Below are 27,137 nucleotides of genomic sequence, written 5' to 3' on the forward strand. Positions count from 1 at the left end.
CATTGCTCAAGTTCTACAAGAGATGAAACCACGTGCCGCCTCGAGCCACGTTCCTTGAAAACGACGCCAATCGATCGACACTTCATCCGTTCACTTTTTCGTTCGATTTCATTGAGTCGGCGCGCGGCTCTCGCGAGCGCTGTCATAAATATCTCCGGTGACCTTTGCGCACGCGGTAGCCCGCATAATTCATCCTCGATTATAATGATGCGTTTAACGCTGCCTTATTAATCAATTCGCCGGCGATTTATCATCCGGCTGGCCAATTTGTAATCGTCGCTAAATCAACCATTATTCAATCGAATAAAATCCACGCAGATCATCGAGCGAACGCTCGCGCGAGCTTCCTTTCGACGTTCACGCTAATCTACAAGGGAACGGGGTTCTCTATAGACAGACACTGCTGGCTAGCGAATCAACCCTTCTCTTGCACGGTTCGAATTCCGTCCGAGTCGTCTTCAGCCTGGAAGTTGTCAACGAACATACTTGGCCGCAACTTGCCGGGTCCGCAATTAACGAACCACCGCCTCCGCTGGAAACGCTGCTAAATCACCGAGGGCCGGTGCGGTATTGCCGGCAGTTTCGGGCGAAGGGAAGGGTCCGAGGAACCAAGCTGCTTTGCGGATTTACGCGGACAAGCCCCCCGGACTCGGCTTTATTACGTTACACCGAGTTTTTCCCGCGGCTTGTCGTTACGCCGTGACCCAGACCGACCACCCCCGCCTCCCTTTCGGAAAAGTAACGTTGGTTCGTGATGAAGGAACCGGCTAACGAACTCCCCGTACGACTCTAAAGTGCTATCTCGACGAGACTCAAAGGCGCCGTAAGAAGTGCCATTAAGGCGGCGATCATATCTACCCGATGCGATGGTTCGTCTTCGTTTATTAAAGCGCGACGAGAGAGACGCATTGGCGTGCCCGGTGTCTTTTTGCCGGCCGGACCGGACCAGGCCGATAGAGAATCGTTCCTCGGCTCGATAACAATCTGACGATCCAGAGAGATACCATCGATTCTTTTGTTCCTGTCGATAGCGGTCGGCCGACCCGGGGATACAGGCCCTGTGTAGGTTTAATCGCTCGCGGTATGATATCGGTCCCCGTGGCACCGTCTCCACGTTCAAACTTAATTGGTGGCCAGTTTGTGGAACGACTTCATGCAGCTGAACCCATGGTCGAGATCGTTGCTGCTGGATATTGATTTATTTGCGCCTTGTACGCCACGCGAATAATCGAGGCTCTCCCGTGTTCTTCGACTTACGTCCAGCGGACGTCGAAATTTAATTACGCGGACGTGGTAGATAAAATTTATTCTATTGATTTTTGAAGTGGAGATTACTCGGTGAAGTTGCTTCGGGTTGTAACGCATAAATTTTCCAGATGCTCAATTATTGAGTAACGTCAATTCTGTTCGTATCGGTATCCAGTTTGGAATCTCACCTGCTAATGTATACAGGACTCTGAAACGAATCATCCGATAAAAGGAACCTACTGTTAAAGCATTTAATAATATCCTATGAAATATTATTACATACTTGTGAAGCTAAATAGATCTACGAATGGTTTGAGGAGCTTGATAAGTTTTTGTTAAAAACTTTTGAAGTACCAACCGAGAATCGGTAAGAAGAGAATCTCTCTATTCTTCTTTAAGAATTCATTTAAAGATATTTATGCCGCGGAATTCTACAGGCTCGTAAAGATAAAAATAATAAAAATTGCTTGAGGTTCGAAGTGACAAAAACAGCCGAGGCTCGAGTGATCTCTCTGTTCGCGAGTTCTGCCAAAGGTCCTCGGCTCTCAGGGTATCCCGGAGCCAACGACCGTGGCCACGCGCATAACTTCGATTCGCAGACAATTTTACAGGGAGTAATGGTTGGGCCGGTCGATCGGGCGAGGTTTAACGAGGCAATTTGCACGTACAGAAGGAGACAAGTTCGCGACTCGTCTTGAAAAGATCGCTCCCCCCGGGCTCGCGATTTCTTCGAGCATCTCCCGTGCGGCCGATTCCTTAATTTCCCATATTGTGGCCCGTCCAGGCGATCCCGAGACGCCCCGCTGTGTTATAGCGCGGTTTAATCACACTACAAGCGCACGTCCCTCGTTAGTGGGATATCGTAGCGGCCATAATACGAGGCTACATTCCACGGAGGAGCGGATAGCCCGCTCGAGAGAAGGAGAGAAAGCCGCTCCTTTCGCGAGAGCTGCACGCAGCCTGCACACAAAGGTTTTATTGGGTCCGCAATAATCGTTCGGGCTCCCGTGATTGGTGGAAAACGGCGCCGTTGATCCTTCACGCCGCGGGATCGCTCGCGCACGCAGGAAAATGAATTACGCCTCGGCGCGCTCGTTTTTCCTTCCTCTTCGCGGCGATCGGGATTATTCTACCCTCCGGGATTCGAGGAAACGATCTGTCGCTTGTTAAATTCTATAGTCTCGGCCAGTCCATCCAAGAATATTTTTATTCATTTTTTTCCTACTAATTACCGCACGGCTTCGATTTTTCAGTGATCAATCCAATATTTCTGTTTGAAATATTCGTGAGACTACCGGTTGAACGAAGGGTTGAAACGAACGTAGGTGAACTGTGACCGGAGGATATTTTTATAGGACATTTTTAAAAATTCTAAGAAGCTCGTAGTTTCAAATTTTAAAGTATCATATATAATAAATTACAAATAACAAAAGCTGTTTTCAATTTTACGAGACTTCGAATTTCTTATGAATTTCCGAAGGCGCGTTGGAAATTTTTACGATAGCCACAAATGGCATCTACTGTATCATTCTGATCGACGAAACAGAATTCCGATCAAAATGTGATGTCCCCGTGGGAAGAGAAGAGCGAGCGAGGCGAACCGACCTCGGGCCGGCAATAAACAGCGTAATATCGTTCCGGAGGAGATACTCCATCGAGGTTTAGCATAAGAAAGGCTTAGAAGAGTGCTCGACAATGGGTCTGGTGTCGGGGTACCGACGTGTTCGAGATTTCGATGACGCCCGCGATCCCTCTCCCTCTCCCTCCGTTTTCGTTCGCCGGCTTTGGTATTGGTGCCGGAGGGTAGGACGCAATCAGTGCCCTTGATTTATCGCGGCAATATACATTAAGATACCGACATTAAAACTAGGGGAGCCTCCCGTGGATCCCGGGCTCCATTACCGCTTACGAAAAGAGAGAGGAGCTGTCGTCGCGTTCCGCCGACACGCTCCGAGCCGACGAAGATTGAATCCCTTGGTTCCCGATGCGTCCTCCTGGCCGGATTGCTGGCGTAGCAAGTCCGTCTTCTTCCGGTCTGTGTCTACTTAACGATATTAGGGTCCCTGGACTTTGATTTACGAATTTCTACCGACCCAAACTTCTTCGAACGACCGTAGAACCGATGCTGTATTTTACTTGCTTTCTTTAGTGTGGAACTACTGAAGAACGAACGATACATTTCATCCCATACTTTATTAGCTCTGTGCTTTTGATCTTGCACTATAAAATTTTATCCGCGAGATAATCATCTTGCATCTTGCAAACGCATAAAAATCTATGTCAACGAAAATATGGTTGTAATTTTGTTCGGCTATTTTGTGAACGCGTTCGCTCGCTAATGAAATCCGACCGGGAGAAAAAGTGATCTTATAAGGATCGATCGTGGCGTGGCGACCAATCACACTACACAGACACAGCTCGTTGGACCCTCGGTCGACCATTCTTGAGGGAGACCGATCGGGAGTTCCCGGTAACGTGCAGAGGAACACCGAAAGGGACCTCGAGGATGTTGTCGAGAGGACTGACGAGCTTTTCCAATACCCGCTTGCCAATTACGGAACAGAGATCTAACCGTAGTAACGTGTAGTGTTTCCACCATTGTCCGCAGGTCCGAGCGGGGCATACAGTCCGGATGCGACGATGGGCTACATGATGGACGGACAGGCGGCGGGCATGATGCACCGGCCGCCTGGTGATCCCACCTTCCACAATCAGTACCATTACCCGCCAGAGTACTATGGACATCACTTATAAAGGTACGTGGGAAAGTAGCGTTGTTCGCGATGGCGTTGTCCCCGCCGATGACACGGAGACACCGATGCCAATCGATTCGATGAACATTCCGGTCGATGCTCAGCGTGATCCGAAACTGTACAGCCGCAATGATCACGTGGGACCTCCAGTCTCTCTGCCAAGAAACACATCCGAAACATAATATCATGTAGAGAAAGTTTTCTTTAGAATGTATGATAATTCGAAGATATTCCATTGGGGAAGGTAAAAACATAAATGTAATGAAGAGTAACAATGCATACAATTTTCTGTTATATCAAATGGTATGAAAACAATGGCTGGTTTCGGATCATTCTGAGTAACTTTTGTTGACCAAGCATTATGTCGTTTCATTCAAATTTAGTTTGTCGTTGCTTTATAATAACTACAAAAATGATAATCTTTGGGTAATTTCACTGATGAATCGATTGAATACCACAGAGTCAATTATTCCAGGAACTCGAACAATTTTTTAAAAAGTCATTTGCATTAAAAAGATACATTGCAAGAACCTCTACTAAAGAGCACAAAAATATTACAATTTTGTAGATACGTACAGTGACTCCCACTAATATTCGGACTCTCTTAAAAACACCACAACTGTTTTAATATTGGACTATGCGATTTGAACTTTTGTGGGAAGCTAGTGCAATTAGTTTTTACTACAGGATGTGAAAAGAAATTGTTTCAAAAATTGCATTTGATCGGAATTGTAGAGAAAATACCTAAAGTTGCATTTTTCAACTTTTTATGCGGGCCTATATTGAAAATTTTAAAAATACGTTTTGTATAGGTCTGTGTCAATTATATGCACTGTGAAAGTTTCATAGAAATCGGTTGATGCGGGAAAAAACGGCAGGCCAAAAATCGAGAAAAACAGCCATTTTTTACCATCTTTAAAAGTTTGTAGTTCATTACAACCTCGACCGATTCTGATGAAATTTTCAGAATATGTTTAATTGATACAGATCTATGAAACGTGTTTTCTAAATTTTCCATATAAGCCCACATAAAAAAGTTGAAAAATGCAATTTTTAGTATTTTCTCAGCAATTCCGACAACTTGTAGTTTTTTTCAATAATTTTTGTCACGTTGTGTAGCAAACCAATTGTTCTAACTCCTTCAAAAATGTCAAGTCGTATATTCCAATATTTAAAAAATTATGGTGTTTTCAAGAGTGTCCGAACATTAGTGGGAGTCACTGTATACATAGCATACTAACAACTGGACTGCGGGCGGATCACTGTGCCTGTTTGAAATAATCACTACTATTTTCATTGCGAACACATAAGATTCGTCTAGCAATGTAGCAATCACGATTAATTCGGTTTTCTCGAAACGCTTTGGCGCAAACTGGGTGTTCGCGTGAACGTCCGCAGTCCAGTAATAACAATGACAAAGCGTATCCGCGCGTCCTGAAGGAATCGCATTAACCGGCGGCGCTTTCTCACGTTGCAGCAGTAGTCGCGAGTGAAGGTAGACGATGGAATGACGGTTCTTGCGGAACGGGAAACGTAGAAGCGTGACGGAAGCACCGTACTCGGGTCGGCGCGAAGGCGAGCAGGCGAGCAATCAGCACCGAGGGGGTACGAGAGGAAGCCTCTTTCCCGCGTTGCACGCCGGGACCCGTGCTGCCGGATGCTCGAGATGCCAGGTGCGCAGAGTGAGGAGAATTCGAGAGAGCCGGTCGACGAGGAAAAGGAAAATCAGGTGTGTGCGTCGTTCGAGAGAGAGAGAGGGGGGTGTCGGTTCACTGAGTGAACGACACGGGAAGGAAGATCGCCGAAACGAAGGAAAATGGAACGAAGAAGAGACCGGCTGGGGTACGTCGAGCGCCGAGGAACCGGAAGCGAGGAGGAAGGGTAGAAGAAGCGCGGCTCGGTTGAACAGGACGAGGAGAGGAAAGGAGCCGCCGTGGAAATTCATGTGATTGTTCTGTGTACAAATGTCGCGGTGTAATATTGTAGTGATCGAAGAATTTAAATGTTAAATTTTAATACGGTCGCGATCGAGCTACGTTTACGATAGATGGAAGACAGGGAGGCGGATTAACACGAGTGATATAGGTAATTTAGCGCGGGTGTGTACATTAAATGGAAAAGAAATGGGGGGCAATGACACAAAAATTCGGGAGAAAGGCGAACCCGGTGCTCGCAGGGATCCGTAGTAGATAGGGATGATGCGTCGTCGATCGTGCAACTCTAGGCGCAAAGTGCTCTACGAGGGAAAGGACGATGCAGGGCCGATCGAGCTGGTACGAGAGAGAGAGAGAGAGGAACGAACCGAAATAGATCGAAAGTATATACGAGTATATACGTATGCGCGCGGCCGTGGAACCGTGGTGCATCGATTACGAGTACGGTTTATATAAATATATATAAATAGAGAAAACAATTTTAGCGGTGCGACGGGCCGCGATTCGCGCGGTTCTCGGTTCGCGGTTCTTGGTTCGCGATCAAACCCGAAAGAGAGAGAGAGAAAAAGATCGATGCGACCGATCCTCGCGGGCGTATCCTCGCGCGTACAAAAGTGGTACAGAGGCACCCGTCAGCGGCCCGAAAACAAGGGACACGAGGGCGACGACGGGAGAACCAGGCGGGAACGAGGTAACGTTTAGAGAAAGGGGAATGGAATCGACGCGTGTGTGCCGGACTCGAGCGTCGACCACATTCACTTGCATATAATTCTATAGGTGACATTGAAATTTGTACAGTTATTAATGATAAATGAATTTACTAATTAAAGGAGGAAGTAATTATATATATAAATATATACATAACTGAAGTAACACGTGGCCCCGGTTGTAATATATACATAAGCGAGCGTTTTAATTGGACTGCGGGAGGACGATTATTATCTCGTGTGCGTTCCCGTATTTCTCGGCTGGCACCTGCGCGTGTATGTGTCTGCGGGCGTGTGTTTTTGTGCGTGTATGTTGAGTGCGCGTGTGATGGCGGCCGCGTGGAACCGGGAGGGATACGACGCAAATGAAAATACGGGAGACACTGTGCAAGAGAAAGAGAGAGAGAGAGTAAGAGAAAGACAGAGAGAGATATAGATCCCCTCCTCATCCCCCAACCCCTTTCCCAAAAAGTACGAGTGTGCGCGAGAAAGAGCGGATTAGTTAACACGCGAGTGACGGCGGTGGGGGATTATATACATAAAGAAAAAAATATATATATAAATATATAAATATATAAATACAAAAGTATAGATACCTGCGAGCGGATCGGACGCTCTTCGTCGTCGGATCCCTCCATCCCCACCTGAACCGACACCGACGCAGTGTCAGATCTATACATACACGCGACACGTACAAGCATACACACACGCATGCACACACACCTACACAAGCGTACAAGGAAAAGCGCGCGCAAAAAAGAGCGTTATTATATCCCAGGCCCCGTCTCCCCCCACACCGTAACGATAATTAAAAGAACCTAAATGACAGAAAAACTACACTGGGCAAAGGAGTACACGATTACAGTTTATTATATAATATATTGTGTATAAATAGTTAATTGAGCCGCGGCGAGCGTCGACAGGGAGAGGGCGGACATTCGATTGGGAGGGCGACACACACGGTATTTCGCGAGAGCACCCCAACTCTCTCGCTCTCTCGTCTTTCCATTTTTCCCTTTAGTTCCTTGTCCCTCTTCCTGCGCCGCGACAAGCTCGGGGGAGGCGAAAGGGCTCGATAATAAATGGAGAAACTGCGGACCAGTCAGAACCTCGACACGACGAAGGCTGAGGATCGGGAGAGGCGAGAGTTAACGAGCACGATCGAGAAGAACGTTTCTTTCTTTCTTTCTTCCCCTTCCCCTCCAGTCTTCTGCGTTCACCCTCATCTTCCAGAAAGTCAACCGGGACAGTTCGCCTCGCAGAGATTCAGACGTTTCTACTTCAATTGGAAATCTTCTCTCGTCGACCTTTAATCGGTGTTATCGACGCGAGAAATATTGGCTCTTATCTAACAGAATTGGCTATAGCGGTGGAATAATAAGAATGTTGCCACTCCAAATCCGATCATGATCGTGCAAGAAGTTTTGTATCTTATCAAATCTAGTCGGAGTTTCGAGCGTTACATCGGTTCGTGGTAGAATGCCAGCAAAGTTGCGATGCCCGGAGTAGAACGATCAGAATCTAACGAAATTTCGCTCGATCTTCGCCATCTACGCGGAACGAACGACGTCATTTAGCGGAGTTTCGTCGTCGGATTTCCGAGTAGAACCTCGGGAATGAAACGGAGATTCGACGTACGAAGGATCTCTCGACCGAATGGTCAATCGGTGCACAGAGCCGATCGAAATTCCGTCGACTCGTTGGTCCGACGTCGGCCGTAATCGAGAAGCCGGGCGTACGCGATCGTTTGTGCGTACAGCTTGTAGAATAGAATCAAAACTCATGAAAGTCGAATGTCCACTTTTGTTTTTACATTCTAGAGAGCATACTTTCCGTAGAACGCTTCGATCCCGACCGTTTCCGACACGTTCCTTCCTTCCTGTATCCTCTCCTTCTTTCGTGATTCGATTTGAGATCGTTCTCTTGAAATAACGAGCAAAGAGATGAAAGAAACGCGAGCCCCTTCGCTGCGATACTCCGCAGAGCGAGTAGCGTGTTTGTTGAGAGAGGCTGGGTGTGGGATCGAGAACGCGAGAAAGTTGAAAAATTTCATGAAATTAGCCGTCGATTAGGTGTCAGAGTGGATCGTCGTGGATGGGAGGCTCCTCCGATACGCGGAAAGTTCGAATCGTCGAATCTTTCTAAGGATCGCGACGATGATCGATCGCCGTTCGGAAAGCAACGGGAGAGGCAACGGGACACGAGAGAGAGAGAGAGAGAGGGAGAGAAAGACACATCGTGCGAGAGAAAGGGAATGAGAGGCCGAGCGAGAGTTGATTCGAGAGAAAGGGAGCGAGGCTGCGAGAAAGTGAACGATCGAGAGAGACGCAGAGCATACGAGACAAATTTATCGATATTTTCAATACGCCCGCATACACGCAGATCTTGTATAAAAATTTTAAATGTAAACACACTGCTCTTGTCGCGCGTCCTGCCGATCAGAAAGGAACCGGGCCGCGATCGTTTCCCGTCGATCGAGCACGAACGATTAAAAACACGACGAATCGCACGGGTGAACGATCCTCCCACCCGATTCCTTTCGGGCAGGCGCAGCGGCGTATTAGTATACTGAAAGAAAAAAAAAAGATAACCCACGTATACCGAAAGACTCAGGTGCGAGAGAAGTCAGCTTTAGGTCCTGGTTAATTGGAGAAATATCTCGGACACTCGTCGTGCGACGCGTCGCGGCCGATCCGCTGAAAAATCGGTCGTGGTACGCGTACGGGGAAACGTGCGTAGTTCGTCTTCGCGAGCGCGGCAATCGATCGTGTGATCCTACAATGCGAGAGCTCTCGAACGATCCAATCGAGAGAGAGACGACGATCTACTATTTACTAATATTTCTGTTTCTTTTCTTGTTCTTCTCGTTTCTTCCTCGAGAGCAAATTGTTGTCGGGTCGCGGTTGAAATTTCTCGACGACCAAGCTGCCAGGATACATGGTATACGCCGCGAGCGGACCGCGCGCGGAACCGGACCGCACCGCGGATCGTCCGCGGGACATCGACGCGCGGATACTTTTAAACGTTTTAGAAAATGCGACGAGGCGAGCCTCGCCGAGGCCGCCTTTTTTAGGTGGACGCTTTTTACCACGGGGACCCAGAGAGTTTTTATCCGCTCGGCCCGCACGAGCGGCGGCGCGGAGCGTTCCGACGACATGCTAGAGAATTTTAAATCCGCGGACGAGTCTCGTGGCTTCCGGACGGTTCCCCGCGACCGATGCTCGCTCTCAAGAACAATCCTACACTCGCGAATCGAGGGAAACAAAGTGATTATCAAAGTACGAGACAATCATGGACACGTACGAAGGACACCGCGGCGAGGGCCGGGCGTCGCCGTCGACGACAAACCATCGGGGCGGACAGGTTTTTTACGAATTCTATTTGTTGAACGATATATTGTTTAATTTTGTTGAAGGTACGCCCCGCGGCTCGAGGTCGTCCACGACGACGCGCCCTCGCCGTTGTTCACGAGGAATTTCAACTAGCCGACGACACGGAGATCGAATTCAGATAATCGGCAACGTCTAAAGAAAGCAAGAAAGAGAACGCACGTCGGACGGTCGTTCGAGCATTTTTACAATATCATTTGCAACCAAGTTTCTCCGCGAGTTGAATGTTTGTTCGCGGACCTAGGTGACCCGGTGATTGAATTTATTTTTTCACGGTGACGAGGAACGACTATCCGGCAAAAGGTAGCGGCTCGCCGTGGCGCGCGCGTCTCCGTCTCGCTTGCAGGGTGCTTTGTCCCCGGTACAGCGGCGTGGACGCGCGTGGAACCTGCTCTCCGTCTTTTTAGCCCGGTCTCCGACGCGACCAGCACCCCGTCCGGCCACCCCCGCGGTGCCGGTCCGGAGAGAACCGGCGATCAATATTTTCGTAGAAATGCCCGGCGATGCGTACCGCTAACGCGAGCAACGCCAGGATCGCACGAGCGATTAACGGTACACACATGTGCACGTCTCTGTCTGTGTGTGTGTGTGTGTGTGTGTTCCGAGAGTCGGCTGGGGCGGCGGGTTTTCGCTGCTGCCGCCATATAGGCGGTTGTGTCCGGCGGTGTCCGGCGAAAAGGGACGTGAAGACGGCGGCGAACGGACGACGTTTATTGGCTGTTCGTTTTTCTAAATGAGTTCACCCGATTGAATCATCGCCTTAAAAATGTATACGAAGTAACAGTAAGGTATCTAAGTAATAATCATGTTAGAGGGTAAAGAAACTTAAAACAAAGATTTTATGAGCGGCGACGAGATAACGAGCGGTTATATATGTATAGGGCGAGAAATGTTGAGAGGGAGAGAGCGAGAGAGAGAGAGAGAGAGAGAGAGAGAGAGAGAGAGAGAGAGAGACCGAGAGTATGTGTGCGTGTACGGTGCGTGTGCGTGTGTCTGTAGCGCGTATGACAGGGTGACGAGAAAGTTGTGAAAGTAAGAAAGAGGAGAAAGACAATGCGGGACAAAGCGTGTGAGTGCGAGACACGGAGCACCGAAGAATTTCGCGCGTGCGTACGAGAGAGAGAGAGAGGGAAAGTAATGTATAATTATCGTGTAATTACGGTGAAACGATGACGTTCAAGCGACCACCGCCGCCACGGGAAATGGCGGCGATGATCGTAACGACGCGAAATGGTATCACGACAACGCTGACGCCGCCGACGCCGTCGGCGTCGCTGGCTTTATTTCGGAAGATCGGCCTCGCGTCGTTACGATCATCGAAAGCGTGGCGAAACGATTACGATAACGCTGACGATGAGATGCTGATAAACCACGATACGATGGTGATTACGACGATGATACGATATGATGATACGATATGATGATGATGATGATGATGATGATGATGATTACGATGATTATGATGACGAGACGAGGATGGTAATGATTATGATTATGCTGACGGTGACGACGATGTGTATAGTAAGCTAAAAATTTATTATATCGGTATGGAATCAGATTTTTTCAACTGTTTGCGTATTGACGACCTATTGACACCCTTAAGTAAAAAAAAACAAGAGGAACGGCAAATAAATTAAAAAAAAAAAACAAAACGAATTAAATCGAACTGTGTTCTGTATTCGCCGACTCGCGACCGGTCTTCGATTCATCGATTGTGATACGACAAGGCACGAGCGATCGGGGGGAGAATTTAGTTTCCTCTTTTTTTCCATTTTGGTGTGATCGCTATCCTTGGTGCGGGGAGTGGAGATCATTTTAATCCATATGATCGCGCGGTAATCCCTGCTTTCGCGGGACCTCGGTGACTAGACAAAGGAGATGTTCAACGAATGAACGCGGCGAAAGGGAACGATACCTGTCGATGTAAAGTATTAGTAATTACGGGGGGACAACGCGCGTGCACGCTCGCGTGTGCATCTCTTGACGGAAGCGCGCGTGCACGTGCATCCCCGGCGCGCGTCGAGACGCCATCTTGAACGAATTCGACGCACAAAAACACGTCTCGAAACACGAACAGGAACAGCCTCGATCGTCTCGCGTGATCGGCGTGCTCGATCGATTCTGTTCCTGACGAACACACTTAGAATCGCAGCGTGATGACGATGAAAGGAAGGACGATGTCAAAGGTGGTCTATGTTAGAGAGTGTCCATTGTATAGTGTTTTTTTGAAACGTGAGCATTAAATGCTACATCTTGTGTACGCCCTCTGTGTCTGCAGCCTTTTATTTGAACCGCTCGCGAGAAAATCCGCCGACGCGGGTGATGCTCGTTCATCTTGTTCACTTTCGAGTTTTTTTCTCTCCTCCCTCGTCGGAGGATGTTGCTTGCAATTCGTATTTTTTTTTTAGTAGTAGTTCTTTTTTATTCGTCGATGATACCAAGAGAGGAGTCGTCCTTCGATTTTCGGGAGCATCACGCGTGCATCGCGTTTTATCACGAGTGCTTGCTGATCCAGATCCCTGAATCCCTGTGGAATCTCGAATAATCACTCTTGTTCTAAAAATCATTCCTCGTATTATCGTGGAATCGTTGAAACTTCGACATTTATGTTGCTTCGTGTTCATGCTGACGTACCATGATGATTCTAATCGTCTTTGCCTGAAGAAAGGTAAGTGACGTTTTATTTTTCATATACCGTTGACACACAGTCTAAACGACACTCTTCTATCTTACGTAATATCTTGTAAGAAATAGAGAAATTTATTACACTTTTACAAGAAGTAATGCTGGGTAAGTAAATTAAAATATATAAAGAAAAAACCTTGACAGTAGTAATTGGAAAAAATCATGAATGAGTTTATTAAGGTAAATCTTGTAATGTAGGAAATAGTCCGAGTCGTAGTCTATCAACAATAGTATAGTCGATGCGCACATTTCTATCAGTCTTTGGAAATTTAGAATCAAACCCAGCAAGATCTGAGAATTTAATAATTAAACTGCGGATTTTTTTTATGCAAAATAAAAATTGTCAGCATTAATCAACTGGAAGTAATACAGCCAGATTATTAGATTCTTAAAATTTGTCCTGATGTCATTTTTGTCGTAAATGTATAACATCCGCAGTATATCAATATCCCATGTAAAGCCAAGAACTTAACAAACTCGTCGAAACAGGCTGCTGTAAATAGTGCGCGTCGATAACAGTTCGCAGAAGCATCTTCGAGCGATGACAATCGACAAAATAGAATCCCGTTCGAAACTGGAGTGAACACTTTATACGTCGGATCTTGGCAAGCCGGACAGAGGGTTGTTAGCGAGCTGTCGATGGCTCTTCGTTATCCGCAAAGGTCGCCCCCTTCGGTCGCGTTGAAAAACGAAAGGGTGCCGTCGCTGTATAAAACACGCATTTGCGATCCGCGACGCGGATATCCCCTGGACCAGAGTTCCTCTTCCTGTCTCCTTTCCATCCCCTGTCCTCCCTCCGCAAAAATCCCCATCCCCCGACCAGCCTGGCCAGCGTTGTTCTGAAATATGATAGGGGCCGCGTATCCACTGTAGGTGCCAATTACCGCTGATGGTTATTCCATGGAAATGGACCTTGTTACGCGAGCAAGTCGGGAATCAAGGGGAAGGCACCAATTATTTCTGCTAGCGTCGATGCTTTCTGCCTGGGCGTCTGCGTCTACGGCGGAAAACCGCCGAGTCGGCGCTGCCGTCGACGTTTTCCAGCTTCTAACGAGACAAATCGTGATCCCGGAGACCGCGCTGCCAGCCGTCTCCTTTTTTCCCCCGTGAACACACCCCCGCCGCGCGACGGATCGTTTCAATTGTTTCCTTTTTCTCTCATAGTGCTCGTCACGCTCTCTCGACGCCCAACCATCGAAACCAGAGCCGACTCAGAATAACAGAAAATACTCGCACTCGAGACACGAACTTTCTTCTGTAATTTCCACGTAGAAACACGAGAATGAAACTTTTCTTCCTTGCGCTCTATTTGATTTCCGTTATCTCTCATTTATCATAATCCAGACGATAGACACAGTGATACGGATCAAAAGTCTTCTTCGTACTTCGAAGTCATACGTTTAAACATGTTGTTTAGAGTTTCAAAAATTGTCTGTATTAATCTCAAGAACTACGCAGACGACATTTATCTCTTTTCTTAATAATTTTAATCAGTTGAAAATAATGCAACAGTATATTTGAACTCTAAATGTTTGTGCTGTTTTACGTTTAAATTTGAAAAGCATTTGATAAATCCATAAAATCCCCGTGATTTTTCGATCATCGAAGACTCTCTCAGTCGCGAATCTGTTGTGAAGTTTGTGGGACGTCCTCAAGTTCGTCACGATCGAACGCACTAGGAAACTGGCAATACATTAGACAGAAGGTACTGTGAGCAAACAATCTCGTAATGGCAGCTCGGCACGGCTGACTGGTGGCGCGGTAATGAGATATTAGACTCGAGGCTAGCCTGCCAGAAGGGAGTGGCCACTTCGGGGTAGTAATGCGCGATAGTCGGCCGTTTATGCCGTACGAGCTCGAGGGTCATTATTAGGGAGCTCTGCTAAGGGGCTGGTATCGTTTTCTCTCCTGGGACGCGATTACGATGTTGTTCTCCTCGGTATTCCTGGTGGGCTACGAGGCCACGGAAGTCAGCAATCCAACACCGTGCTCGATTTTTTTCCTGAGACGATGATCGTTGATTCCGGACACCCTGCGTCCACTTGGGTCGCAACATTTCTTCCACCAATTCTGCAATCAATCCATGAATATTCTGTTCGTTTCAGACTCAACGTTCTCCATTTTGTCTATCTAATTGTTATTAAATCAAAAGACATTTAGCGATGTAGAAATTGTTTCGACATTTTAATCGGTGCTTCACAGAGGACAGTCCAGTGCAAAAATGTTGGTTATTGACATAAGGATTAGCAGGCTATCATCGCGTAAAGTGTTAATAAATTGCCGCAACCAGTTCGGCGTAATTCATTGTCACCTACTTGCAGTCCGTAGTTTCGGACAAAATGAAAAACATGGCTATTGGGTTTTACGGATTGCAATCGGTGAGTATCGTCATCAGTAGAGATTAATCTTCGAAATGAAACACGGGACCGTGTCATTCAGCGATAGTCAACGTATTATCAGCTGTCGGTAGTATCGGACAGTTACAGGTACACATTTTCAGTCAGCGAATTAACAGAAAATCGGACTGCGTTTAACAGCGACGTCAACACGGTTAAAAAACTCATCGATTCGTTCGTCGCGCGGAAAACAAACGAAAATATGCTGTGGTCCGGTTAATCCGTCCGCGTAAATGGCAACTTCAATATTTACGCGGCCGCACCGTCGACCATAGTTTATAAATATCGATATATTTTACAAGCGCATCAGTGACACGAATAAATCCCGGCCGATGTTACGGTATATGTTGCAACGAGGAATCCATCTGGGTTCATGAAAAACGCAAAGCTCGGTAGATCCGAGCTCTCGAACAAATTCTTCTGAAAATTTCAAGCCGCATTGACAGTCTGCTCTAACAAGGAGCTCTCTCGCATAATAAAATGAGAGGCAGAGCCGTGCTTCCGTTGGCCCCCGACCATCCGCCAGAAATAACGAGGTAAACAAACTCGCCGGCCAGCCAGCCATTCCAAGATTAAATTCATCCCCTAATTCATTACTCAGCGGCGACGGTGAGCGCGGGCTCGCCGGCTCGCATCAACATTTTCCACAGGCGCGGTATCAATTACAAAAGATTAACAGTTAACCAGCCAGCGTGGCGCGGTATCGGTAGCTGCGATCGCTGCGGACAGTCGTTTCACGGTCTCGGGGACGACGTTCAGTCTGTTTCGGCTTTTGCAGCTGCACCCCGGAGCAACTCGGCGTTCAAAACTGCTCGGACACTGTCGGCCAGACTGCGGACGTTTATGCGAATATCCGTGTTTACAGGTTATTCCACAGTACTGAAATGTGAGCTGCATGTGAAACGTCCGATTTCAGAATGCAAATATAACGAAGCATTATTATCCAGAAAAACCATTGTAGTCTTTAGTATACATTAATGCTGATCATATAAAGCTGATCTTTAGGATCCCATCTGCAGTTTCTGTAGATGTTTAATTTTAAGTTTAAGGTGATTACTACGGATTAAATTATTTACGATTCATTAAGATGATTGAAGAAAGAGTGAAATCTTGATATGATTCTTGTCTCGCAATTGGTGTTGAACACTTTTATTTTGCATAAAGATCCGCATTCTAGTGATTACCAAAGATCAAACGCGGAGCCCTTGGAGTGAGCGACGGCGAGGCTACTTGGACACATGTTCGAGCAGTACGTAGTTTCCGAAAGCCGCAAGTCGGACAACGCTCGATTTCGGGGGTGGCGTGGATAGTAGGGCAGAAGTGCGGGAAACGGTAGACGCCGGTCGTAGGTGGCGGTCGTCTCTGGTTCTTCGGTAGCACACACCCCCGTGCGGGGGTGTTCTACCGGCCCCGTCGCGCTACCCCGCGCGGACAAATGGGTGTCCCTGCATATGTAAAAGCGGCGCTGTGTTCGGCTCACCCTCGGTCAGCCATTTGTCAATGTCAAGGCGCGAGCGCCGTATCCATGGAAACACCCCCGGCCAGTCGGGGGTGCGAGCGAGCGAGCAAGCGGGGCCGAGCGTGCGAGCGAGCAAGCGAAGCCGAGCGGAGCCGTGGGCGACCCTCGGTTTTGCGCGACTACCACCCCGTCGGCAGAACGCAACCCCCGGGCTTCCACCACTACCGCGACGCCGGGGCTACCACCCTTTCGTCGCTCCCCCCACATGGACCTCGGTTTTCATCCTCCTCCGAAGTGGAACCGACTCGTCGCGCCACCACCGCCTACGCACGCGTACAACGTCCTTTCGAGGGTTCACGGTTCTGCCACCATCGCAGTCGATGGCGCCTAAGGACGCGGCACGCTTGATTCCGACGGATATCCAACCGAGATTTTAGTTTGGCGAGGATAGCTGAGCCGGAAAGGGTTGTTTCGATGACGAGATGCTGTGTGGAGAGCTCCCATGATCACCGGTAGACGGTGGTTTCATTAAACAGTGCCGGGGGTGCAGAATTTCTGGGGCACAGCAGGTCCTAGGTCGATCGGAACGTGGACACATGGTTGTTGGTTTCTGTGTTGTTCCAGAGGGGGTTGATGTTGCCTTTCTTATCCCCAGAATAAAGGATTACAGCTTATTGCGTATGAAATAATATACACATCTTTGTCGGAGAGTTACTGGCTTTGGATTGCCCACAAGCATTTTTGACAAATGTCAGGGTAGCTGGAAAATGGAGAACAATGATAGGGAGAAGCGAAGAGAGGGAAGAGTTTCATACCTGAAATTGCCAAGTTTCTGCACTGTTTTACTCACACATCAAAATCTTACATCCTACATGGATGCTCACGATCCCTAAACGAGTCTGATGTAAATTTCTATAAAGAAATATTATAAAATAATAACAGGATTGAATGTATTCAGATCACGTAGGATTTTTATGTAAGATGCACTTAAGTAAAAAGCAATCTTATGAATCATTATTATTAGCTACTTGATCATGACGTTTACTTATTTAATATAATTTGGTGACAATTTTGTGGCAGTAATTTGAATTAAGTATGTCGTATCGCGTAATAAAAGATGTGTATCATTTTTGGTATGTATCGAACGACCTATTAGGAGAGTCGTTTTTAGTGTAGTGGGGAAAACATTCGAAGTCGATGAAGGAGAAGCGAACTATTAGACGAGAGTACTGTAGTTCCCCGGCCGGTTCAACGATCGCGGGTCGAATCGCGATATTCGCAATTTCCCCGAGACCCGCGGACATATTTTCCCCGGTCGAGGCTTGAGTGCCTCGCAGGCCAAAAGAATTCCAGGAACCCGACGCGCCACGGGTTCCAGCGAGAGATTCTTTCAGCGACGCGCGACAAAAGGGAGCCGCGCGGGAGCAAGAGCGGACAAAGACGAAGCAGCAAAGCGTGTGCGGCGTCGTGGGAGGGTTGGTATATTGGGTCGGCGATGGTGGAGAACGGTCGTGGAAGCGGTCGGTGTAGGTGGTGCGGTCTGTGCATAGCAAGACAGCTCGCTTAAATATGCAGGATGGGCGGCGGCGGTAGCGGGCAGCATTGTAGCGTGGTTGTAGCGCGGAGCAACGGGGTGAACTCGCTACTGAGGGAAATGAAGGGGATGAACGAGCCGGAGAGAAAGCGACGCCGACGGAGAGGGACGAGAGCAGAGAAGTAGAAGCGGCCGAGGGAAACCAGACCAAACGGAGAAAGGGAAGCGAGACGGCTGCCGGGAAGGGCCGGAAGGGAGAAAGGGATAGAAAGAGAGGGCCGCCAGGCGGGGGTGTCGCGGGGATGCTCGAAGGGTGGAGGAGAAGGAAGGTGGGTCGCAGGCGCTTGCGCAGCCCGTAATGATTGACTGGCTCGCTGGCAGCCAACAGACAGACGTTCGCCCACCAGACCGACCGACTCACCCCCTTCCCCCGTTGGCTCACTCCACCCCCGCGTGCCCTCGCCCTCACCCTCTTGAAACAGCCTCTGCCGGCGCTAGCGCTACCGAGCGCTCTGCCTTCGTCCCTGGAGCAGGAAATCTCCGCTCAAAAAGCTCGCGATACAATGCGCGACTGCCACCCCGTCCGCCCCTTCCCCTTTGGCCAGCCACCCCCGTGGCTTCCTCTTTTCTTTCGTGGACCGAGCACTCCGACCGGCTATCCTCTCTTATCGCTACCCTTTCAACCCTTTTTCCACCGAGTCCTCGTTACATACGAGCGCAAACCCGTGCGTGTGAATGCCCCGCGTACGTGAGACCTCGCACAAAAGCTCGCCGCATACCGGCAGATATCGTTGAATCTTTAAACCTCGACTTACCCCTGTATCAGATCGTGCACCTGTCCGGGAGCCATTGGTCAAGGCTGGCCAAATCTTCGTCTTCGAAAGAACCGACGCTATGTAAAGGTGTTACATGTTACGTCATGTAAAACTGAGTGGAAGCATTGATGTATAAGTATAACAAGACGTATAAAATAAGAAGACAGTTGCAACTAGAATGAAAATTTATTTTATTTTGGAATAATCACATAACCTTTTTTGCTCTTTCACCGGTGGTCTGTTTCATAGTTCTTGATGGAATTCTGCTCTTGCCATTAAATCAGAACAACCGAATGCACTCCGCACCCTTCTCCCACCCCCGTATGTAGAAGTAAGAATCGAATAATACACTTCGCGATGGAACCACGGTTTTTGCGTTTCACCGTTAAAAACATCGCGATAAAACTCAATGAGAAATCACCGCGGATTTACCGGTGTACGATTTTTCGTTTCGCCGGGAAGAATAGCGGCGGGAAATTAAAATATAAAATAACTCGGCCGCACCGATGAGCCAGCGCGAAAGGAATGGCGAATTTATCGTCGGATTACTATGTAAATATAAAAACGGATATACGCAAGTTTTCGACGCACACTGCCGTGATGCGTCCCGCTCACCTAGCCCCTCGTCGTTCGATTTACGCCCGTTTAACTATGAACGCGTTCACATAATAAAATCGATGCTCGCTACGCGGTAACGCCGTTTGCAAAAAGAATTATCAACGTTTGTTTAAAAATCGGGCGCGTTGTTCCGTGCCACGGGCTTCGTGTCAACACCCATCCCTGTCATACTTTTACAATTATTCGGCTGTTGCATATACTGCCGGTCTACCGATTGCTACCTTCTCTGTGAATGGGAATGGCGGTGGGAGCTCGCTGTCCACGTACTACGCTAAACCGTGGGTTTTGTTCAACAGGAAATCGTTAGATGTTCCAAGTATTGATCAGCGGAGAGCTGCTTGTAGTCGGCTAATTGTAAACTTTATCGTAGCTTAAGAAATTGTCATGAAGATTCAATGGTTCATACGGGTTCATGAAAACTTTCATTTTTACCATTGTGTGTGTCTCTTATGGCAAGTTCATGTCGAAGGAAACCAGCCCATACCTTTACCAAAAGATGTGGAGTTCTATGATTGTGTGAGACTAGGATCGCTAAAATTATTTCCTACGTAAGTTGACTATTATGAATAATATGCATTTATTGATCCTCGAATGGTGGGCCTTCTTAGAAATGGTAGAAATGATGATATTCAAGATATGATGTATAAATACTTTTATATACATATTTTCTAAGGTTTTCTTGTGGACCCATTAGTCCATTTAAATTAATCACTTCAAATTGAATAGATAAATGATTACATGGATATTCTGCCACAAAATAATTCCATCTTGTAATAAATGAAGACAGTGATGTGTAACTTAGATTTTCGAGTTGTTCCTTGTTTTACAATAATTCACTTCTCAATTTATTTGATACACTACAGAAGTTGATACGTAGAATATTGTAGACAAACAGTAACATCATATAACGTCGATCACACAAAGGCAGATTGAATTTAAGAACGAACTAGGCTACGAAAGTGAAAATAGAAATAAAAATAGGATAGGAAAGAATATCCAACGAATTTTTGGGACGCAGCGACTGGGAATCAGCCGGCGAAAGAGACATAATTCAAAGCACTCGATGCTAACCGAACGCAAATTGACATGGAACGCGTGACAACCTAATGTGCGGTGGATGCGGTCGCGTCCAAGCGAAAAAGTAGCGCCGATAAAACATTTCGACCGCTTTTATCTGTTCCCTCGCGAGGTTGTACGTTGCTCGGAAAGTCTTGCCGTGGAACGGGAGAGAAAAAGTGGCGGACTGCTCTCTCGCCGGCGCTCTCGTCGTTATTTCCTTTCCTCTTTTTTCGAGGCGTTTAATCCAATACCGGCCAGGCGTCCATCAAGCGTTCCGGTCGCAAAGGTTTTGTCCCCGGGGCCGGTATACGCGGGTACCGGCCTCCCCGTAAATTCGCGCGGCCGCGCGCAATGTTCCGCGTGTCGCATAAAGCGTAAAACCAACGTGAATTACGGTAGGATCGCGTTACACCGGCCGCGCGGCTCGCCGCGTACACGGGCCCGCGCGTTCGACAATTCCCCGTGTCCTTTGCCCTTTAGAAATTCATGTAATTTTTTGCCAGCCGAGCGGACGCCGCGCCGCGCCGCCATGAGCCAGCCCGCTGCTGCCCCGACACGCCAATTTTCCCACGGACAACCGTCGCGACGATCGCGAAATTTAAGGCCGAACGGGACGCCCGGTGTCGCGTTGTAAAACACGCGGCTGTAATGCTGTAACGCGGCTCGCGACTCGCTGCTCTCGATGCCCGACACCGATCTCCTCGATCCTTTCTTTTTCCACGTTCCTCTCGCTATTTCTTTCTCCCCTTCCGTTATATCCGCGTCTTCCAAAGCTCCGTTTTGGAGAAAATTGGGTTTGAAAATACACATGCTATTCGACTGATATTTATTTTTAGGAAGGAAACTATATGTATAAACTTCTATCGGGAACCCCACAGATCTTTCGAAGCTCACAGAAGCCTAGCGAGAATGCCGAGGTTCGCGTCAAGGAGCGGTGCACCCGCGGCGCAAAGGGTCGTCAGAACGGCCGAGCTGTCCCATTTCATTACGGGGTCTGATCGGGGCCTGTTCCCTGGGCCACATCGGGCCGGGATCCCCTTTAATCGGACGCTTATACGCGACCGGGTAATACCTTGGGTCGCCAAGACACGGAATCAGGCAATGCTCTCACGAGTAAATGCAATTCAAATGCCGTTTCCGTGCCGGTTCTACGTGCTGGTTCGCGCTCTCCACTGTAGCCCCGGCCCGTTCGAGAAGTCAAGGAGAGGTCGTTGCTAATTGCGCCGATCCTCCGAACACGAGCGGACGGAAATGGAGAAGAGTTGTCGCGGGTACGTTAGCCGCGCGTGTCCCCGGGGCTTCTGGGTCTCGGGTTACGTGGCCGTTTCGTGTCCGAGACACGTCGACGATCGGGCTCGAACCGACAATCTCCGGATCGCCGCCGCGCGAAACGCCCGCTGCAGGCCCGTTTCTGTGGCTTTCTCCGTGCGCCAGGCCCGCGGCCCACGGCCCGCGAGACCAGCACACGGAAAGGCCGATAAATCCGCCGCGAAAGCCGCCCCGATGGAATTTAAGTGCGAACGAATTTGTACGGTCTCGCTTACACGGGCCCGAGCCCCGGCCGTAAATGGCCTTACAACCTCTCGGCAAGTAGCGGTCGGCAATTAATCGCGCGGCATTAAGCGCAAATGAACTTTCGCCCCTCGCGGCGACCGCGACTCCAACCAGCGGCGCGGTGCGGAGTGGAGCGCTGAAAATCGACGGGAAGATTGGCGTTGGCTCTGGCTAATCGACCGTGAAGCAACCCTACCACGGGTCCCAACGGTTTTTCATGTTTTCTGGGTTAGTCAACAACGTTGGAACCTCTTCGCCATTTTTTGGTAATAAAGGTTTTAGATTTACGGGTTAGGTCACCCTAAGTGTATTAGATTCATAGCAATATTTTGCATTTTTTTGAGAAGGAATCAAATTGTGGAACAATTTGGAGTGTCACCTTTAATATATAAGTTTTGAGGAATAATTGTATTTTTTTTATAAAATCGATCGACCGGAATGATGACATCCTTCGACTCTGGTGGATCCTCCTCTGGACCCGAATCCTTTCCTGGATCCGAATCCTTCTTTGGACCCTTCTTATTCCCTAGACCCATCCCGTATTTGGATCCTTCTACCTTGGACCCTTCCTCTCTCCTTGATCTACCTTTTCAAGACACTTCATCACTTTCCTTTCCCTGGAATCTTCACCTTCTGTAGATGCCGCCGTTTTCTTGCCTGCGCTCTTCGTTTTTTGGCAATAAAAAATGAAAGATGGACTGCAAGAAAAAGAGTTAAAATTAGAAACTAATGATCGAGTTTTATCGCCCATAGATTGTGTTCGTAGGAGCTTCACGCCTTAAGCTTCAGTAATTCACCATTTTCACGAGCCATTTGTACATATTTGTTACAGAACAATGTCGTCCTAATCATTGAATTATTTGGTTTACTAAACGGCAGGAACAACTTTCATAAATACTGGTCTGCAACAACGTCAACGTGAAATAGCAATAATTGATACCGTTACAAAATTTCATTACGCTCGTCGATCACGGGGCCTACACGACGGAGATTCCGAAGTACAGCTCGTTGAAAGGATTTTAACTGCAACTAAACGAAGCCCTAAGACGTTTCAACGGTCGTCAAACGAGGTACGAGTATACGGATAAAGTGAAACGGCCTAGGGTTCACCTTAGGGCTCTTTCTCCGCTAATGACAAGGCCATGTTGCTCCTGCATTTTCGATGTAGGCGTTGTTTGAATCGGCCATGTAAACAGACAACAAATAGTCCAGGAAGCCCGGATAAGCCGCTAACATCGTGCGGTCTGTGTTCAATGTGGTAATTAACGGTACGATGTCACATAGGGCCCTTAATCTCTTGGTAACGATTCCCGTGGCCGCGAAGTTCCTTGAAAATTAGCATAATAATATATCGTCGTCTATCTCGGCCAATTAAACGGCCATAAAGCCGGGTCGGGCTTTGGCGACGGTCCGGACTGCCACGACGTCGTGCTAGGCTAACTCGAGGCGGGGCTATTAATGAATGCTGGTTCCACGTCTGGGGTGACGGAGACCCATAAACTTGTCCTTCGGTGGCTGGACAAACCGTTCGACACTTCCATTCGCGTCTAAGGACGGAAGTGTTTCGAGCATGTACATCGGGCAACGCTTAACATCAAATTTCCATTATTCCGACAGTCCCACGACTTCTAGGAAAACGTCACTGCATAAATGTTACTTTGCAATTGTTTTAATACCGTTTTACCATGTGCATAAAGAGAACTTTGACATTAAACCAACCACCGTCATTTTACAATTACTGATATTACAGAGACGTTTCCATAGGAAATGATTCAGCAAATATTTTTAATCAAGCACGTATTGTAAAATTTTCCACAAAAGAGAAATAAATTCCAGAAAAATATTCCAGTGTTATTTCTAGCAATTGATAGGTTTATTGTTAAAATACTCCATCAAACAGTTTTACGTTCACATTCTATAGGATCCTGCTAAATCGAAAGTTATGCATGTATTTCGCGTTGATTTAGCGTTGATCTTCAAGAAATTAATATATATTTTTAAGTGCAAAGTGTGTTTCATCCGTCTAGAATAAGATCTCAAGATTTTGTTATCGAGGGTCCTTTTTCTTCGCTGGAGGGCTAGTTCCTTATCCGTAACGGGACAAAATGACAAAGTGGAGAGTCCTATTTTTCACATCTATCAAAGTACCCGATAACCATCGTGCCAGCACTGTCCATACTCATGGGACATTGCGGTTTTCCCGCTTGCCATGGCAGAAACGGTAGAACATTTAGACCGAGGCATCGTTAAACGATCGTTAACCGGCCGTTCTCAAGCCGAAGACGGTAGAGATGGAACGATTTGTCAAGCACTGTGATGGGGGTCCTGTGAGGATCGTTTTTAGGCACTGTAAAGTATCGTGGATGGAGAGGATAGCATCGCATAGAATTTTCATTGACCACAAAAATCTGAGAATCCACATTTGTATAAAAAAATTTCGAAATTAACTTTGGTATTTTGCTGTAAGTAATTTTTTCAAAAATCGATTGTATTGCAGTTAATTTAAGTATAAATGTTGTATGAAAAAATCATATAAAAATTGTTATTCTTTCTTTCGACTTATTTTTGTATGGAGGATCAACTCTATGGCTGGTTGTACCACGATTTATTCATCTAAGAGATATGTCACTGTGTTGAGATATAACAGCCACCCAGTATAATCGTTGGAACGTCAAATGCTTGATGTGGGAGAAACTAAGTATTGGAAGGAAGAAATTCCAGGGTTAATTCTTCTCGGTTCTGCAACTTTGATCTCAACGGTTCAAGTATTCTCAAGGGATCTCGTGGCGCAGAATTACAAAGAGCACGCTATTTTGACCAGGGGTAGAGTGTTCTGGAGAACGAAACGTTTTTAAACGATAACGATTGCGAGAAGCGAGGCCGGGTCGAGTCCTCCGACGCACCCCGTAAATAATTCCCGTCTCACTCGGAAACGCAATGTGTCGAACGGCACAAACATCCCCTATCACGCGCTGGAACTTCTCCACCGGTTTATCTCCCTTCCGACCGGTGGCCAAGGTGCTTCCGTTATCGCCGGCCGCACTGTCGGCGAGCATAAATTGATACAGATGCGAGTTAGCCGGAGTTTTTCGCCTCTATCCTACGGGAATACCGGCGCGGATGGAAAGCAACTTCCAGAGCCGCCGACGGAATCGTCCGGCGTTGGAAGTTGCTTCTCCCCCGCCTCGAAAATGGTTGGCGAAAAATTGTCCCAATCACCCCCGGCTGAGATTTCCTTTCGAAGCGATTCTTGGCCCTAGGAAAAACGACGGGGAATCGTTGACCCCGATAGAACCGACCGTTCCTTACGACGACGTCCGATTTTCTGGTCCACATCGCCATTTTACAGCCATATTTGGAAAAGACAATGCTAGAAATAGGCCAATTTTTGAACGTAACATGCAAATTTTTTATAAGACATTCTGTATATCTCAAGAAGCTCGAAATGCACAATTATTTACTCTGGAAATGAAAGAGAAGTTTGAAAATTAAGCTTAAACTTGTCATGTACGAAATGTTGACATTAAAACGACCATCAAATATTATTCTTCAATTTGATCCTTAAAGTAAACACTGAAACATTTGAAGAATTATTCCCCCGAAGATCATTTGAAGGCCGACACATCACAACACATGGCAGATTTCGGCATTAATCGATTAAAATTTTAATCGAGATTGATTGATTAATGTGTACGATTAAAAAAGGGTAATCATTCAAAAATCGACGATTGATTCAATCTCGATTGTTGAAAATACAAAAAAAAATCGGGTTTTTGAAGGTTTTAAGACAGTAGACTTCCCTAGCAAGGCCTGGTCGAAGGTAAACCGATAATGGCGCCGCGCGCACGTGGGACTTGTAAATTAGAGGCGCCGGTTATGAGTAAGTGCAAAATGGCCCGGAGAAAAGTGGCTTTTACAAATTACCGTTACCGGAGACTAATAGCAATTTAATGGCGGCGGGGCGCGCGACTGTTTGACCGCTTATTGGAAAAAGCGCGGCTCAGCTGGCCAAATGAATGCGAAATTTTGGCCGACTTTCTTCAACCCTTTGCGGGCGTGGATATTTTTAGGTACTCAGAATATTTTTCTCAGAGAACTATAGATTTTGAATCAAAGTCATCGACAATAAGAAACATGAACAAATGTACTGGTCTTTTCTCGAAAATGAGAAAACGGTAATGAGAAGCGTCGTAAAATTGGTTCGCTATTGTCTGGCTGGTGCTCGAAGCCGTAATGAACAGGCTTGCCGGCAAAATGCCGACGATTAATTCCGCGATTTCGTCGTCACTTCCGTGCGACTTGTAGCAACCGCCGCGAGATACCGAGCCCCGAAACAAATTGTTTGCGCGGTCTAGGGTGGCGTGTATCCGCGTCCCTGGAATGAGTAATGGCGGGCTGGCGGCCGACCGACCGACTGAATCTACGACTCTAAAACCCTTTGGAAACGACCGTACTGGAACTGCCAACTGGAAACTGGCTGAGGGGCTTTAACGTAACAGAGTAACCGCGATTGGCGCAGATGGCGTGGCCCTGCACACGCGACAACCGCGTCCTACGTATACAAACACCGTCAACCAGCAACACACAGCCACCCTTCTCGGGACACCCTTCCGCAGGCTTACAACCGGCGAACCGTCCTTCACGAAAACTACGCCCGGGAGTAATTTACTCGAACTCTTTCCCTGATCGGGTGCAGCAGGTGTTTCCCGCTCGCCGCCGCTGATATATTTTTCTTTCATTTTGATCAACGGGATCAACGGGGACATTTTATTGCCGGATCCGGAATTAGCATTTTAGCCCCGGTCAAGACCGAGTCCCTGTTTAACCCTCCGCTCTCTGGATGCATTGACGAACCACCGGCACGGGTATTAAAATATGATTTATGGTCATTCTTTTTCGATTCCATTAAAGGGGGTCTTCTGGTCTAGAACTTTGAAAAATCGTTTTTTCGTATTTTCTTACCACGGTCGAATGAGCCAGAAGAGA

At 47.5% G+C, this 27,137-nt stretch overlaps 1 protein-coding gene across 8 annotated transcripts in view; it reads left to right on the forward strand.

Moving 5' to 3' along the window:
* Hth (Meis homeobox homothorax) overlaps positions 1-11,683 on the forward strand; it is a 518,842-nt gene extending 507,159 nt beyond the window's left edge. For 5 of the 8 annotated variants that reach the window (XM_076427479.1, XM_076427470.1, XM_076427475.1 and 2 more), the window contains 2 exons: positions 3,836-4,004; positions 5,479-11,683. In XM_076427479.1, coding sequence (XP_076283594.1) covers positions 3,836-4,002 — 167 coding nt within the window. In that variant the 3' untranslated portion in view covers positions 4,003-4,004; positions 5,479-11,683. The remainder of the gene's footprint in view (positions 1-3,835; positions 4,005-5,478) is intronic. The other 3 variants (XM_076427473.1, XM_076427478.1, XM_076427471.1) reach the window with 2 other exon arrangements.
* Positions 11,684-27,137: the final 15,454 nt, after the last annotated feature.

Source organism: Lasioglossum baleicum, chromosome 7 (assembly GCF_051020765.1).
Source record: "Lasioglossum baleicum chromosome 7, iyLasBale1, whole genome shotgun sequence".
Taxonomy (NCBI): domain Eukaryota; kingdom Metazoa; phylum Arthropoda; class Insecta; order Hymenoptera; family Halictidae; genus Lasioglossum; species Lasioglossum baleicum.